Source organism: Mastigoproctus giganteus, chromosome 4 (genome assembly GCF_048544385.1).
Source record: "Mastigoproctus giganteus isolate SK-2022 chromosome 4, ASM4854438v1, whole genome shotgun sequence".
Lineage (NCBI taxonomy): Eukaryota > Metazoa > Arthropoda > Arachnida > Uropygi > Thelyphonidae > Mastigoproctus > Mastigoproctus giganteus.
Genome location: NC_143578.1, coordinates 58,115,313 through 58,133,457, shown reverse-complemented (window position 1 = coordinate 58,133,457; position 18,145 = coordinate 58,115,313). Strand labels below are relative to the sequence as shown.

General features: G+C 36.8%; 1 protein-coding gene across 1 annotated transcript in view; it reads right to left on the bottom strand.

Moving 5' to 3' along the window:
* LOC150086753 (dynein regulatory complex subunit 11-like) overlaps nucleotides 1-18,145 on the bottom strand; it is a 283,392-nt gene that overhangs the window by 29,681 nt on the left and 235,566 nt on the right. The window contains exons 15-16 of the mRNA XM_090372244.1: nucleotides 11,599-11,776; nucleotides 2,564-2,685 (exon numbers count right to left, since the gene is read on the bottom strand). Coding sequence (XP_090228370.1) covers nucleotides 2,564-2,685; nucleotides 11,599-11,776 — 300 coding nt within the window. The remainder of the gene's footprint in view (nucleotides 1-2,563; nucleotides 2,686-11,598; nucleotides 11,777-18,145) is intronic.

Genomic DNA, 18,145 nt, shown 5'->3' with positions numbered 1-18,145 from the left:
GAACCTCGGTCTAATCAAGAAGCGTGTGCTACGCACTGCTGCTCCTTCCCACGTGGCTACGGAGGCGCCTCATACATTTTGAATTACTTTTTGAAATAAAAAAAAAATAATAAATTGCATTTCACTCAAATGCAAATCGAAAACCTGTGCAACTGAATGCCAGCCTGTCACTAACAGGGGTGCTGCTGAATGAAATGTGAATCATGTACATCAACAGTTTGACTACAGATAATAAAATTCAATGTAATGAAGCTAGAGAGCACTACCATTCAGAGCACTGCCATAGAAGCATCTGTCAGTACATGACAGATGCTTCTCAACATGTGCATATAATTAGGTTTAACATAATTTCTGAATTTTTTCTAATAATTAACAGAGATTTCTGGAATTTTCAGTGGCGAAATCAAAGAAAACATTTTCAAAAACAGTTAGGAGTTTCAGCTGTGTGGATGGAGTAGTTGAAGAGCACAAATTTCTGAAATTGTCTGGAGTCTCATGACCTCGTGCAACAGGTTCACAGCTAATATTACAAATATTCATTAACTCACTATCACTTTAGAATTAGCATTAGCATTAGTAGAGGCATATGATGCAAGAAAGCAAACTTATTCAGCATCAGCCAAAAAAAAAAAACCTTCCCATTTCACCCAACCATTCACTCCAAATGTTTGTCTAGTTCTGCCTTGAATTTATTTAAGCTGTCAACTTCTATGACAGATGGAAGTTTGTTCCAGCAATCAACCACCTGCTGACTAAAGGAAAATTTCTGCACATCTATTCTACAAGTTTCTTTCTTCAGTTTGAATTTATGCCCTCAGGCAATTAATATGGGCCAGAGGAAAAATTCTGTCAGCATTGAGCATGATCACCTCGCACTTACAAATTTTTATTGTACAATTCAGACCATATAAAAGAATGACTTAATCTATTAAAATTATTTCATAAATACAGCAGACTCTCGATTAACTGGGATCGGATTAACCGGGAAGCAGATTAACCGGGACACTTCAAGACTCCAAATTAAAAAAATCAACCAGAAATCAAAAAATTCAAGTAATAACTAGAATAGGTATAAACAGATATTTCGCAAGTCGTAAATAAGCGACAAGAGGTATTATAAGTCGTCATTGGGAGATCAGTGTACCTATTATCTTGCAATCCCCGCTGTCTTCACACCCACCGTTCAAAAAAAAGAAAAAAGAAAAAAAAAAAAAAAAAAGAGACCAAATGTTTAGTTTCTTTTAGTGCGTTGCGTCGATTTTGTTGTGTTCCGTTGCAGTGTAAAAGGAAATTTTGTTTTGTTATTTATGTCGGGTATGTCAGAATTTTTTTTATAGTAATTTTTTTTTTTTTGTTTACAAATCGTGAAAATGATGGGTAAACGCAAAAGAGTTGCGTTTTCAGTTAAACAAAAACTTAAAATTATTCAAAAGTTTGAAATCGGTGTATCTGTTAAATCTCTAAAGAATCATTATAATGTTGGTGACCAAACCATACGCCACATTGTAAAAAATAAAGGGAAGCTATTAGATTTCAAATCAACATTGTAAAAAAATATAGGAAAGCTATTGGACACGTGAGTAGTGCATTTTAAGTTTTTCGTTTTTGAACATTTGCTGAACATTTTTCGATACAGTAAATCCCCGACTTACGCAACTACGGATTTACATAAATTTTTTTTTTCACTCAGTTTTTTTTTTATAGGATTGTAAAATTTAAAACAAACAAAAATAATAAATAAATAAAATAAACAATCAATAACGACAATCACAACACGCACAAATTGCACAAGTGAGATACAGAGTAACAAGCAAAAAAATAGGAAAGAAGAGAAGATTCTTAGAATTTATGGTTTTTTTTTTTTTTATATGACTGAAGGTTTCAGTGAAGGGGAACACATTTCACCATAATAACGTAAAAAGCCACACAATTCCAGCTATCGGTATTATCGAAAATGCAATAAGATCGAGTTTACTACCCGTTTATAATTAGATGCACAAACAGAAAAGCCCACTAACCCGGAAGATGCAAATTGTTTAACCCTGTGAAGTTCTTTTCAGAAAATTTCATTTTGGCCATTATCATGGTGCCGACTAAGAGAATAAGTGACAGCGGTACTAGTAAATCTACCAAGAAAAGGAAAGTGATCGATTAGGATCAGAAAATTAAACTAATAAGGATGTATGAAAATGGGCCAGACATTAACAAGTATCATGCGGAATTCAGATTTGTCAATAATAATATAGTAGCAATATGTTATTAGTCATTCCCGAGTTACGTAAAACTCGACGAAGTAAGAAGTCCTGGAACATATCTCTTACGTATGTCATGGACTTTTGTATTTTTGGATTATCCGGGATTTGTTTTTTACCATCTACCCCAGAAAATCGAGAGTCCACTGTACATATATTTGTCTTCACTCTCTAAAGTATTTGTTTCGTTTATATTGAATAAAAATTTGGGATATCATTGTTTCAAAATGCATCATGTTTTATGTGCCATATAATTCAATAATTTTTTTAACCTGTATTCTGTTATATATAACATAAAAAAGTTTTATTACCTGCATTATAATGGAAATGATATGACCAGGGGTATAACCATCTGAGACTTTAGTTAAAGTACTTATATCTAGTCTTGGTGTAAGAATTCCTCTATGCTTGGCAATCAGTTCTGTCCAAACAACTGAAATAAAAGGATTTAGTATTATTATTGAAATTAGTATTAGCATATGTTTCTTTGCATTCAAAACAGTACAAAGAAGCAAACCTATCTGGCTGAAGACAAAGTTCTGCACATCTAATTATGCAGTAATCCTTTTTCACACTAAATTTGTCCCCCTTGCATGTGTCATTTGGGAAAGAGTAAAGATTCTACCAGAATTTAGTTTACTTAGCGCCTTTTAAAGCATAAAGCATTCCATTTATGTTAACACTGTATGCCTAGTTTCTGGACAATGCAATTTACAGAACTGTATTCATTCTTGGTAAGAATATCCTTTTGTACCCCTAACTAATCTTATTTCTCTCCTTTGCTGTTGCAAAGAAGATTAATTTACATTAGACAAACATTAACTCATATAAATTCACGCTATTCAAAATGAAAATCTATTTCAGTTTTCATTTTGAATACTGAAAATCATCTCAGTTCAGTGATTACTAGAGTCATATGATTTTTATTTTTTATGGAATTAGCTTTTTATGATATCTGTAAAACACAATGAATATGGCTGTTTTCACTTACTACAGAATACAATGTTTCAGTGAGAATATTGAATGAAGTATGTCTTTAGAAATTTAAGTGAAAAAAGATGAAAAAGAAACATCATCATCACCCATTTTCAATCCACTGCAGGATGAAGGCCTCTCCAGCAACCTTCTAGTTTCTTCTGTTTTGTGCAATGGCCATCCATTTACTACTCACAAACTCATGAATTTCATCTATCCATCTCCACTGTTGTCTTCCAGGTTTTCTTCTAGCTCATCTTGGGTACCTTCTGTTATTCTCTTAGTCCATCTGTCATCATGTCTTCGAGCTATGTGTCCTGCACAAGACCATTTTAGTTCTTTAGTTTTGATAAGAATGTCCTTTACTTGTTTTCTGCCTAATCCATGTGTTTCTGTTCTTATCTAACAGTCTTATTCCCAATATAATTCATTCCATTCTTTTCTCTTCCATTCTTTTGGTGAGTGCCCAAGTTTCACTTCCATAAGTCATGGTGGGGGGAGTGTACATTTGTTCATTATATTATGAACAAATGTACACGCTATTGCTCTTCAGTATGTGACTATATTTCCTGAATGCTATCCATCCAAAATTTATTCTTCTCTTGACTTCCAGCCATTTATCATTATTACAGCTAATAACTTGTCCCAGATAAGTATATGACTCCACCTTTTCAATTACTGCTCCTTCAATCATTATGTCCCTTTCAGTGGCATACTTGTTCATCATTACTTTTGTTTTAGCCATATTCATCTTTAGCCCAAAATCCTTACTAACTGTGCATAACTGATTAAGATTTTCCTCTAATTCTTTGGGATCGTGGCTTATGACCACAATGTCACCTGCAAATCGTAAATGGTTTAGGTACTCTCCATTCACATTGACTCCTTTCTGCGACCAGTCTAATCTTCTGAAAGCTTCCTCAAGGGCAGCAGTAAACAGCTTCGGAGATATTGTGTCTCTTTGTCAAACTCCTTTCTCAATTTTAAATTTGCTACTGTCTTTGTCTAGTCTAATAAAGGAGGTAGCGTTCTCATATATTTTCTTCAAAATCATAATATATGGGGTATCTATGCCTTATGCTGTATGGAGTCAAATGCCTTTTCATAATCCACAAATGCCAGGCATAATGGTGTTTTATATTCATTTGCTTTCTCCATTAGCTGTGATATTATGTGAAGGTGATCCATAGTTGAGAATCCTGTTCTAAAGCCAGCTTGCTCTTTCGGTTGATTCTCCTCAAGTATTCTTTCTAATCTGTTAGTAATGACCCTTGTGAACAACTTGTAGATATGGGCTAACAAGCTAATTGGTCTATAATTTCCAATTTCTGATTTATCTCCTTTCTTATGCAGCAAAACTATGATTGCATTATTCCACTGCTTAGGTGTCACACCTTTTCTAATGCATTTTGTGAAGAGCCTTGCCAGTTTTTGTGTTATGTCTCTTCCTCCCAATTTTAACAACTCTACAGTAACTTCATCTTCCCCCGGGGCTTTCTAATTCTTCATTTTCTTCAACGCATGTTCTACCAAAAAGTAACATGTAGAGAATATTTTATGGAAAAATATTTGAAATTAAGTACACTATTTTTGTTTCACAAAGATCAAATTAGAAATTTGGATGCCTATACAGATAAGTAATTAAACAAATAAAAAAATATCAATTTATTTGTATACTGAAGTAATAGAAGTATATTTACTCATAATGCTCTCTGTGAAATAACAAGCTAGTCAAAATATTTGTTAAAAGGACATTGGAAGTCAACAGGCTTTTCTTATGAGAGTTTTGCTATTAGAAAATACATCTGGAGACTAGACACCTGCGAGGTGATCTGATTGAGGTGTATAAGGCCCTGAATGGATTGAGCAGGCTCAATTCTGATGGGATTTTTCCTCTTGCTCAAATTATGAACCTGAGGGGACATAAATTCAAATTGAGTAAAGACAGTTATAGAATAGATGTGTGGAAATTTGCCATTAGCCAGTGGGTAGTTGATTGCTGGAACAAATTTCCATCTGTCATTGTGGAAGTTGATAGCTTAAATAAATTCAAGGAGGAACTGGACAAACGTTTAGAGGGAATAGATGTGTGAAATTTTTTTTTTTTTTTTTTTTTTTTTTGGGCTGATGCTACATAAGCTTGCTTTCTTGCATCACATTAGGATTACATCAGTAATCCTAAGCTAACATTAAATAGAGAAATTAACAAAGCAATCTAATCTGCATTAATTTAGGACTTTGAAAGGTAGAAATCAGGTTTCATATGGTAAAGTTATATACAATTATAGAACCTTACTGCCGTTGTATAATGTTTTTATATATATTGTAGCCATTCTTTGATGACAGGGTTGCTTGAAGAAAACTCATATAGAATAATAGCAGTGTGATGGACTTGCAAGGGGAAATGGATCACTAATGGTGGTGGTGGAGATTCCAGAGTGTTTGATGGAGTAATGGAGTTGATGGAGCAAAGCAAAAGGCTCAAGCTAATGGAAGCGCTGTGGCTCAGAGCAGAACTGAGGGGGGCAGTTGTCCTCTGACTCATAGCCTTATAAAATGCACTGTTTGCTTGATGTTTGCAGAGCAATCGGGTACGGGACATGATACTGCCAAGGGGGATGTCTTTGTGTGTGCACGATGCAAGGAGTGTATCGATATCAGGCAACAACTCGGCGTTCTTGTGGGCCTATATGAGAGCTTGAAGGACAGGGTGGATGCCCTCGAAGGAACTAAACTGAGGGGCCCATCAAGCTCTCAGCTGCCCACATCAACGCCAGAGCTTGCACTTTGGGCATCGCGTGACACAGAGACAACCCCCAAGGCAGAATGCGCTGGTCCCGAAGGAACTAGTAGTTGTTGGTGACTCTATTGTCAGGGAAACGGGGAACATGCTTTGTAAAAAAGATAGGTGGAACAGGACCAGGGTATGCCCGCCAGGGGCAAAGGTTGATGACGTTGTAGAGCGAATATCATCTTTTAAGGGCACAAAAGGTGATATAGTTGTACACGTTGGCACTAATAATATTAAGAGTAGGAGACCGGCAGAATTACTTAACAAGTACAGGTCACTGTTGAACAAAAGCCGTGAATTAGGGTTGAATTTGAAAGTGTCTGCAATTCTGCCCAGACACGATAGGAGGGAGTATATGATGAGAGCCTTGTCGATCAATTCGGCCCTGGAAAGATTGTGCAAGGCTCAAGGGGTAGAATTTTTTTCAGCCTGGACTGTACTTGTTAACAGGAGAGATTGCTTCTACAGGGATGGGATACACTTAAATAGAAAGGGTGCAAGAATATTTGCTGATGCTATCGAGGCAGTGTTAGGTGGGTCGGAAAACTGCTAGCTTGGGGGGAGACAAAGACCAATAGATTGACAGTAGCCACTGGCAGAGGTGAAAGAGATTCTTGCACTGCTTCTATTAGAATGAGCAGAAGCCTGAAAAACAAGATGCATGGTATTTCAGAGACTGCTGGGAGCCATTGCGGTACAAGTAAACACATGGGTTGTGTTAGGGTAGCTAACAATAGAAACAGGTGCAGGTATACTTGCATGTACACCAATGCTAGGAGTTTAGTAAATAAATTTGATGAATTTGAGGTATTGCTCAAAACATCAAAGGCAGATATTGTTGGGATATCAGAGACGTGGTGTCACACAGATATAAGGGATGCAGAACTGCAATTTGGGGAGTACAACGTCTACAGAAAGGATAGACAGGATAGGAAGGGGGGAGGGGTTATGCTATTAGTTAAGAAACACATAAAAACCAAGGAAGTGAAGCCAGTCGACATCGCTGGACAGTGCAGTGTTGAGTCAGTTTGGTGTGATATAAGCATTGGGAGATCAAAATTGAGAGTAGGAGTGTGCTATAGGCCTAATGACTCTGATGAGTATAATAAGGAACTGTACAGCGAAATAGAGTGGGCCAGTAAATCAGAGAGTCTTATAATGGGAGATTTTAATTTCCCAGATATTGACTGGAATTTGGGGGCTGGTTACTCACACACTAGCAGGGCTTTTGTGGATTTATTGGATGATTGTTTTCTACATCAGCATGTTCGGGAGGCAACTAGAGGGAGTAATACTCTTGATTTGATTATCAGCAGTGATTCTTCATGCATTAAGAATCTGCAGATAAATGAACCACTAGGTGGCAGTGATCACAGTGTGCTGAAGTGGGAGTTACTGAAAGAGGTAACTACCATTAGGGGTAAAGGGAAGGGTTATTGCTTCCGTAAAGGCGACTACGATGGACTGAGACAGTATTTAAATTCTATACAGTGGGACCAACTGATGATGTTACCAACAGCAAATTCAAAATGGGAAGCATTCAAAGAACTTATCTTGGAAGCTACTAGGCTTTACATACCAACTAAGAAATATTGTTCAAGGTTTAGGCCAAAATGGATGTCAGATGAACTAATGAGGCATATGGCAGAGAAGAAAAATGCATGGGATACTTACAAATTAACACATGACACAGAAGCCTATGATAGATACAAGTTGATATGCAACCAAGTTACAAAGGAGGTTAGGCAGGCGAAGGCAGATTACGAGAAATCCTTGGCAAGGGATGCAAAGAAAAACAGCAAAGAGTTCTTTACTTATGTAAACTCTAGAAGGAAGGGGATGAATCAGATTGGTCCACTTGATATTGATGGGTCAACTGTTGATGATCCTGCTCAGGTAGCTAACAAACTAAATGAATATTTTGCATCGACATTCACACATGAGGAGTTATTCAGCAAGGGGAATGCCAGAGGTGTATTCAACTCTAGCAGTAAGCTACAAAATCTTGAAATAACTGGGAGTAAAGTGGAGGAGAAACTGTTGAAGATAAACACAAGAAAGGCACCCGGGGTGGATGGGATCTATCCAGTTATATTAAAGGAGGCAGCAAAGGAAGTAAGCAAACCCTTAGCCATAATTATGAGAGCTTCCTTGGACTCAGGGGATGTACCCATAGACTGGAAATGTGCAAATGTGACCCCAATTCACAAAGGAGGATCAAAGGCTGACACAAGTAATTATAGACCTGTGAGCTTAACTTCTGTTCCAGGAAAATTAATGGAGGCACTGGTTAAAGAAGCACTGCAGGATCATTTAGACAAGACTTCAGTTATAGCTCAGACACAGCATGGTTTTGTTAAGGGGAAGTCTTGCCTGACCAACTTGATTGGATACTATGATGCAGTCACAAAAGAACTGGATGCAGGGAATAACTTTGATATTATATACTTGGATCTTAGAAAGGCTTTTGATACTGTTGCACATGGAAGACTGCTACACAAATTGGAGCAGTGTGACATTGGAGGCAAATTGCTGCTATGGATAAAGGGGTGGTTGAGGGGGAGAAGACAGAGAGTGGTAATCAATGGACACTGCTCATCGTGGACTAATGTTATTAGTGGAGTCCCTCAGGGCTCAGTGTTGGGTCCACTATTGTTTTCTGTATTTATAAATGATATTGATGATGGTATATCAAGCTTAATGTCCAAGTTTGCAGACGATACAAAGGTTGGCAGGGTTGTCAAGGACACTACTGACACTATGCTGCTGCAACAGGATCTGGAAAGGTTGAGCAGATGGGCTGAGAGGTGGCAAATGAAGTTTAACATTGACAAATGTAAAGTACTACACATGGGAAACAGCAACCCCAGAGCAACGTATCAACTCTGTGGTACTACACTGACAGTGGTAGAGAATGAAAGGCACTTGGGGGTGATTGTGCAGGCAGATATGAAGTTCTCTGAGCAGTGCAGACGGGCTGCAAGAGTAGCTCATGGAGTATTGTCAATGATATACAGGAATTTTTCCAGCAGGGATAAGGAGGTGATTATTCCATTGTATAAGGCGATGGTCAGGCCACACCTAGAGTACTGTATACAGGTCTGGAGGCCTCATTTCAAGAAGGATGTAGAGCTGCTGGAACGAGTACAGAGAAGGGCAACAAGATTAGTGAATGGAACAAAGGGGTGCTCTTACGAAGAAAGGCTTAAGTTTTGCAAATTACAGTGTCTGGAGACTAGGCACCAGCGAGGTGATCTGATAGAGGTGTATAAAGCCTTGAATGGTTTAAGCATGCTCAATGCTGATGGGATTCTTCCTCTAGCTCAGAAAAATCACCTGAGAGGGCATAAATTCAAATTGAGGAAAGACAGATGTAGGATAGACGTGCGGAAATTTGCCTTTAGCCAGCGGGTGGTTGGTTGGTGGAACAGACTGCCATCCCTTGTGGTGGAGGTTGATAGCCTAAATAAGTTTAAGGCTCAGCTGGACAGGTATTTTGAACGAACAGAGGGGTGAAGTGGAAGTGGGTTTTTTTTTTTTTTTTTTTGGCTGATGCTGCATAAGCTTGCTTTCTTGCATCAAATGCCTCTACTAATGCTAATGCTAATGTGGTTTTTGGTCAAATGGATGTTAGTCTCTAATAAAAAATAAAAAGAACAGATGGTTGAGAAGGAAGGACACTGAGCCTAGGGCTCAGATAGTAACGCGGCGCCTCCGTAGCCAGGTGGGAAGGGGCAGCAGTGCATAGCACAGGCTTCTTGATTAGACCGGGGTTCGAGCCCGTCACCACCAAATACGGAGAATGCGGAAAGGTCAGGGAATGACCACCGCATATCCCGGAGCAATATGGCCTTAGTTGCTAATGCTCCTAAAAAAACCAAATAACAAACATCAGATAGTAACTACTGTATTTTATCTGCTTTTTCCTTCATATACAGTACCTTATAATTTTTAAGATGAAAGCCATATGAATTTGATTCTGATTTCAATGAGGCAACAAGTCAAGGATTTTGCAAGAAATTCAGTGGAGGGAAAAACAATATGGTATTCTATTTACTGTAATTTCATGAGAGACATCATACATGGTATTTGTTTTATTGAAGGGCTCCAATATTATTAGTTTTTAGAATTTTTTTTAGAAATAATATTAATATAGTTTAACAGTTATTTAACAGCAGAGTCTGTGAATATTTTTAGCAAAGTGAAAAATAAGTGTTACTATTCTTGATAAATGAAAAGTGATGAATTGTGCTATAGTTTCTATTACCAGAAAACGGCCAAATAGCTTGTCATATTAGGGACAAAATGAATATCTGCACAGAGATAAAAAAAAAAAAAAATGGCAAGCAAAAAGCTATATAAGTTAACTATATTCCTTTACTTTTACTGTGGGTGCCTCCGTAGCCAGGTGGGCAGGAGCAGCAGTGCGTAGCACACACTTCTTGATTAGACCGGGGTTTGAGCCCGTGAGCCACCAAATACGGAGGATGCGGAAAGGTCAGGGAATGACCACCGCATATCCCCGGAGCAATATGGTCTTAGTTGCTAATGCTCCTAAAAACCAAATAACAACATTTACTTTTACTGTGATATAAATGTGAGCATTCAACACTTCATAAAAAATATTTAGTGATTATTAATACTATGATTTTGTATTAATAATTCATGATTCAGCTATTAAGTAAGGTGGATATTATAGTTATAAAAAAGTCAAATATAGAATGATACATAACATTCAGAATTGAAAAACTAGATACTGATCAACAAATGAGACAGCTTAGTATCTTTTTTGTTCATATGCCTCCGTAGCCGAGTGATCAGGAGCGGGAGTGCAGTAGCACATGCTCTTTGAGTAGACTGGGGTTCAAGCCCCTGACTGCCGAATATGGTCGACTGCCAACCTGCACTGGACCAGCGTGGCAGATTATGGTCTATTTCCCTCAGCATGAATTGTTGAGGAGGCTTCCATCCTGCAGTGGGTTGATAATGGCTGCACTTTACCTTTTTTTTTTATGATTCAATATATGAACAAATTTTGAATGCATGTTTTTCCATACTCTGCATTCAAATGCAAAAAATAAAGTGCTCAATTAAAGATGTTATAATTGAAATTTAGTTACCCATAAATTAATCTGAATGTGAATAATGACAATACAAAACCTTTCCTTTTTATAAGATATCAAGATTTCTTGTTTCTAGTATTCATGTAACTTTTATTTCTGCAATGATATGCCAAGTGCAACTTTGGCGAAGGTACAATGACTTTTTTATAATCCACTGTCAAAAAAAATAAAAATAAAATATCAAGATACATATAAACACTCAACAATTTAACTGCATCTGTGTTAGTCTGGAGCAGAATTATTACTATTAGATTATGATGTACAGTGAAAGTGCAAAGTGAACAAGCACAGCAAAAGAAATTTTTTTTTTTTATGAGCTGTCACCCAAAAAAAATGAGGAAGCACAAATTATTTAAAAAAAATTTCATTTGTATTTCTCACAATGAAATCATAGTACAGAGCATGCATTTGTACAGTATATACTAATTGCATACTTTAATCACACAAAAGACCATACCTCTTCGGCATCCATAGTCAGGTTTTGGCAGCATGATAATTTTTTGGTAACAACTTCCAAGTCCTTTCATGTCACAATCAAATGGAATACGTGTTACTCCACATATCATAATTCTTTCCTCTGAGGTAATAGCCTTCATCAGTTTTGGAAGATCTTTTTTCAAACGCTTAGGATCTGTCTATGTAATAAATAGCAAAGCTAACATTTATGATAAAGAACAATGGATGAAATGGTGCTTATGAGTAAGGTACAATATGAAGCAAGAAGTAATAAAATATATTACCACCATATATCTATTGACATGTATTTCCACAAGTTAAACTTCATTACTGACATTCTGAAGGTTAGTGGCATAGCAGAAATTGGAGGGTCCTCTGGAAGAATTTATCATAGCAGAATTAATGATATATCATAGCAGAATTAATATTTATGAAACTATTTGGCTGGTCTCATCTATATATGCTCCTGGGAAGGCACCCCCCTCTATCATTGTGGGATCTGTGGAGCTTTCTCCCATGCCATTGCTGTGGATATAAATTAAAGTTTACAATGCTAAATATATATTTTTATGATATGGGACATTTGTAAAATTACTGCGCACCTCTATAAAATTGCCCGTGCATTGTGAAATTTAGATCCATTGTCAATCACAATGTAGAAACGGCTTGGACACATGCAGGCAGTAACTTTCCTTTGCTCCATCCATCCACCTCCACCATCTGCCTAGGATTTGTTGCCCATTACCAGGTTAACTGTTATTGAAACACAATTCAAAACAGTTGGCTGTGGTTTTGTCAGTCGAGGCATGGTTGGTTTTGGTGGAGAAAGTGTTTAATAATGATGGTGAATATACTGAAGAGATAAAACAGAGGTTACCGAATAATTTTGCAATAGTGATATTCTGCACTATAATGTTATAAAGTAGTTAACTGTAAAGTTCCATTCAACAGGTTTAGTTCATGTTGGTGCAAGCTCTAGTAGCCCAACGGTCTTATTGGAGAAAAATCAAGATGAGAGTTCAGCAATTGTATTAAGGAGCCCTCATAAATTGGTTCAGAGGTTATCTCAGCAGATTAGTGTCTCATGTACTACTGCACAATCATTACAAAGTGTCAATTGTGCAGGAACTCAAGGAACTGGACCACAGCAAAAATATGCATTCCGTGAGTGGTTCTGAATCCACATGTAAATGTAGAGACACCATAACATGATCTAAAAATTGGTGTGGTGTGCCAGGTCATAGAGACAGTTAACTGGTCATATTTTTTGAGACAATAAATGTATAAACCTGCTGCTCACAATTTTTTTCCCTTCTACAGACAGCTGAATGAAGAAGACATTAGCAATATGCTTTTTCCTAACATGGCAGTGCCAATGCATACTACTAATGTTGTCTTTGCACAACACTGGAATGTGTTTGAGACAGGTTCATTTCAAAGAACACATGCCCATGTATTTCCCTGACCTCTGAACTGTCTCTGGAGAGCAATGAAAACCACTGTTAACAAAAATAATTCCCCTCCCACATTCAAGGGCTGGAGGAAACTATTATAAATGAAATTACCAATATAAGTGAGGAGACTTAATTTGTGTGTTTGCAAAATTAAGTCTGCCTCACTTATATTGGTGCAAGACATGTGGGCATCATTTTGAACACCTTTGGTAAGGTTTGTACAATAAATATTTGTTTGCATTGTTTTTTCTTATTTGTTACATTTCATATGAGAGTTTTATAGATGTCATTTATAAAGGCGCACAGTAACTTTACAGACACTTTGTATTTTTTAAAATTAAGACAATTTGTACTAATTTCCATAAAACAATTTTATAATTGTTTTATGGAAATTAATAATATTGACAGAATATTGTGCATTCTGTATAAATCTTCAAATTATTTTTATAAATTTGTATACTATAGGCAATTAAATATTTATGTTCTTTGAAATTTAGTATCAATTTAATGAGCCTACCTCTTACAATCTTTGTTTATTTATGTATAATGACATTGTGAAAAATCATTTTAACACTCACAACTCAACATAAATATGCATGAAAGGCAATGCTATATTATAAAAACTTTATCCCATTTTCTTTCTTATCAAAAAATATGGATGCCAAGCATACGAATTTTGATTTGAAATGTTGTTATTGATTTTTTTATTTAATTTATATAAGTATATATTATTGTTTTTTAATATATAGGAGTTCTGGTTTGAAAAAGGGTGAAAAATATCCAAAAAATGGTTTAAAAGCACTGTTTCAGAAGACCTTCATGCCAAACATGATCAAAAGCCTTAGAAATGTGGAAGGCAATTGCTTGAGTTTCAACAAACTTTCCTATCAAATTAATTCAGAAATGAGTAACATAAACCAAGATATTGATGGGATCCATATTGGTGATTGTTAATCAGATGGAAGGTTTAAAGATAGTGTTAGAGTTGGAAGGTCATTAATTTCTCCATTACTTTGGGAAGAGTTGAGGGAAGTGCAATGAAATGATAATTGGAAGAGAGAGATTTGCCACCCATTTTAGGAATTGGCTGGATACACTCAAATTTCCAAGCTAAAGGAAAAAACACCAGTGGAATAATAAAATTTAAAATCTTTTTGCCATTAGAACATGGCAACTGATTGCATCAAGATTGTTCAGGATTCTTTTAATGTCCTTCTGTCAGATAACCAAGGGAGGCAGTGAACAGAACACATTTGATATGGTAGGAAGAAATTTACCAAGTTCATCCATGGTGTGAAAAAATTTATTTACCAAGTTCATTGATGCAAGAAAAATAAAGTGCTGAATAAGTCAGCTTTACCTTTAGATGAGGATTGAACAGAACCAACATGATATAACAGTGGAAACATGGATGGAGAGAAATTTCAGTCAATATCTCTAGCAGGAGACCAGAAGGCTCAACCAGTATTTGGTGCCTCCATAGCCAGGTGGGCAGGAGCAGCAGTGCATAGCACATGCTTCTTGATTAGACCAGAGTTCAAGCCCATCACCACCAAATACGGAGGATGCGGAAAGGTCAGGGAATGACCACCGCATATTCCCGGAGCAATATGGCCTTAGTTGCTAATGCTCCTAAAAACCAAATAACAAACACCTGAGGTACCAGGGGTCAGCTAACATTAAGTGTGTATTTCAAAGTGATACTGGTAAGGAAAAGATCAAGAGTCTTCAGTGTGTAATTAGGATTGCCTATTATGTTATTAGGTAAATAAAAAAGCTGTGCAAGTTTCATAGTAAAACCTCTGCATCTCTACCATCTCTCACTCTGTACAATTTAAAAATTAAAAGCCAACTGGAGATATGAACATCAAAGTTGCTAAGGAAAATGACTTCGCTATTAGGAAAATTAAGACTGAAGAAAATAAAATTTTCAAGAAAGAAGTAAAAAAAAGTTTTTAGTAAAGTTGAAAGAATGAAAGAAAGAACAAAAATGAAACCAACAGAATTAAATAAAGAGATTTTATGCCAGAGGAAATCAAAAATAGGAGCTTCCAGATTTGAAAGTCTTTCACAAGGAATATACAATGTATTCACCCCAAAGTTCGATACACATATTGTATTTAGTCTACAAAGAAGGATGTGGAGCTGCTGGAATGGGTGCAGAGGGGGGAAGCAACATTGGTGAAGGGAACAATGGATTTTTCTTATGAAGAGGGGCTTAAGTTTTGCAAATTGCAGTGTCTAGAGACTAGGCACTTGCGAGGTGATCTGATTGAGGTGTGTGGGGCCTTGGGTGGTTTGAGCGTGCTCGATGCTAATGGGATTCTTCCTCTTGCTCAGAATAATCGCCTGAGAGGCATAAATTCAAACTGAAGTTGTAGGATAGATGCACGGAAGTTTGCCTTTAGCCAGTGGGCGGTTGATTGCTGGAACGGGCTTCCATCTGTTGTTGTGGAGGTTTATGGCTTAGATAGATTCAAGGAAGAACTAGACAAACATTTGGAATGAAATTAGGTTTTTTTTTTTTTTTTTTTGGCTGATACTGTATAAGCTTGCTTTCTTGTATCATATGCCTTTACTAATGCTAATGCTAAATGCAAGAGTTTCATCCTTCAAAAAAAAAATTCTTCAGGTTGGGCATTAAACCAAGCTTCCAAAACTGTGTTTAGCTCAAGTCTCATCCATGAAAGATGAGACTTGAGGTTCCTATGCAAATAATTGATCTGGAATGTATTGGGGGGGGGTTAATTGTTCAAATCCACATTTGTGAATTCAAAGTGATACTGGTAAGGAAAAGCCTGTGCAATCTGGGTTTTGTGCATTGTCATGCAGAAGCAAAACCTGATGGCCAACTTTCCTTGTCTTTCTGCAACTTTGAACTTTGCATAAGGCTGGCATAATATTCTCCTGTTAAATTAAGTTCAATTAGTTGTGTATTTTAGTGCAATTGCATCATTTATACACAGCTAAATATATATTAGCAAATCTTCTCCTTCGGGTGAAGCGTTACTTATTCGAAGTAGTGAAATGTCATGGCAACTCGTCGTGAAGGTATTCACAATATGAGATGTAACTTAAACGATGCCGTTATTGCAAATTTGTTAATCTATATTTAGCTGTGTATAAATGATGTAATTGCACTAAAATACACATAGTCTAATCTCTTTCGCAGCTTGAGGTTTTAAGCCCTAATGCATTAGAGTTCAATTAGTTGTTAATATCAAAATATCAATTAACACCAATCCTTTTATGTCTGAGAAATGAAGGCCAACACTCTTCCAGTTGATGGCTGGGTTTGAAATGTTTTTTGGGTTGGAGATCCCTTGTGCTTCTACTGCATGCTTTTTAATTTGGATTCAGAATTGTGAATGTATAGCAAAGTTTCATCACCAGTCACTAAATGGGATGAAAATCTATCTGGATCAGCAAGAATTAATTATAAATTCTCTTTTGGTGACTCTATCCTCTGATGTTTGTCATGAATGGAAAAGTTTCTGTGCAAGATGGGTTCTACCATCTTGTACAAACCTTGGCCATTCCCAAGTGCTCATGTATTACTGTTAAAATGCTTCCATGGGAATGTTAAATACTTGGAAAAGGACGTTACATGGCTTCAATCCATATGGTACAGTTTATACTATATAAACTATGTTGCTGACCGAGCTAGCCAGGTGGGTAAAGTGCCTGCCTGGCAACCTAAAGGTGGTGGGTTTGAATCCCGCCTCGGGCTTGGATTAGAGTAAAATGCAAAAACTTTGGCAGGTGCATTATGGCCACAGAAGCCGATCTGCCAACAACTAACAAAAAAAAAATAAAAAATAAAATAAATAAACTATGTTTAGCCTGGGAAATCTCGAACTGGATCTTACCCCATTCCTTTATAAGGCCCTGCACTAGGCAAGTTTTTGTAATTGCTGTGCAGGTAGCTAGAAGACTGGTTCCACCAGCAAGTATGTGTGTTTTATTGTCATGTTTCTGTTTAATATTTAGAGTTTTAACTCGAGTATAGAGTTCTAAATTGTCTATAATCTAAATGTATTCTGAGGTATTTTAAATGTATTTAAAATCTTCTGTATTCTTAAAATTATATTAATACCAGTTTATACTTATAATTTACCACAACTTAATGTTAGTTGCAATTTCTTAATTAAATTCCAGATAAGAAAGATGTTCTTAAATCACACCCTTACACCCCCCATAGCATTTATGGTCTGAAGATGGGGAAAGAACCTTGAAATGTCACCTGCTGTCGTCTTCAAGGCAAGAGCCTTGCAATGTCACCTGCTAATAAATTAGTGTAGTATTGAGCTTGTGTTATTTATGAGTTTAATAAAACCTATTTGTTGGGAATTTTTATATAGTATAATAGTGTATTTTATTATATATATTAATATATATAGTATAAATTTTACCAAATGCTAGGTACATCTTCGGTTCAAGTTCAGACACTCTAATTTTTCTAAAACTTTAGTGTCAGACACTAAAATTTTAGACACTAAAAGTTTCTAAAATTTTTTCTTCAATGAAGGCAATTGTTTCAGAACTGACTGCTTTAAATGGAGGATGGCGCCTCCGTAGCCGGGTGGGAAGGAGCAGCAGTGCGTAGCACACACTTCTTGATTAGACCGGAGTTCGAGCCCGTCACTGCCAAATACGGAGGATGCGGAAAGGTCAGGGAATGACCACCGCATTTCCCCGGAGCAATATGGCCTTAGTTGTTAATGCTCCTAAAAACCAAATAACAACATTTAGATGGAGGCACCTCCATAGCCAGGTGGGAAGCACCTCCATAGCCAGCAGTGCATAGCACACGCTTCTTGATTAGACCGGGGTTCAAGCCTGTCACCACCAAATACAGAGGATGCGGTAAGGTCAGGAATGACCACCGCATATTCCCGGAGCAATATGGCCTTAGTTGCTAATGCTCCTAAAAACCAAATAACAAAGAAACAGCTTTAGATGGCCAACCAGAACTTGGAATCATTCATTTCTGAACTCTGCCAATCATAAAATTAATACAGAAAATTAATTAATGCTGTTATTAGGATTATGGGTAAGGAAAGGTGCTGCTCTGCTCCTATGAACCTAACCACC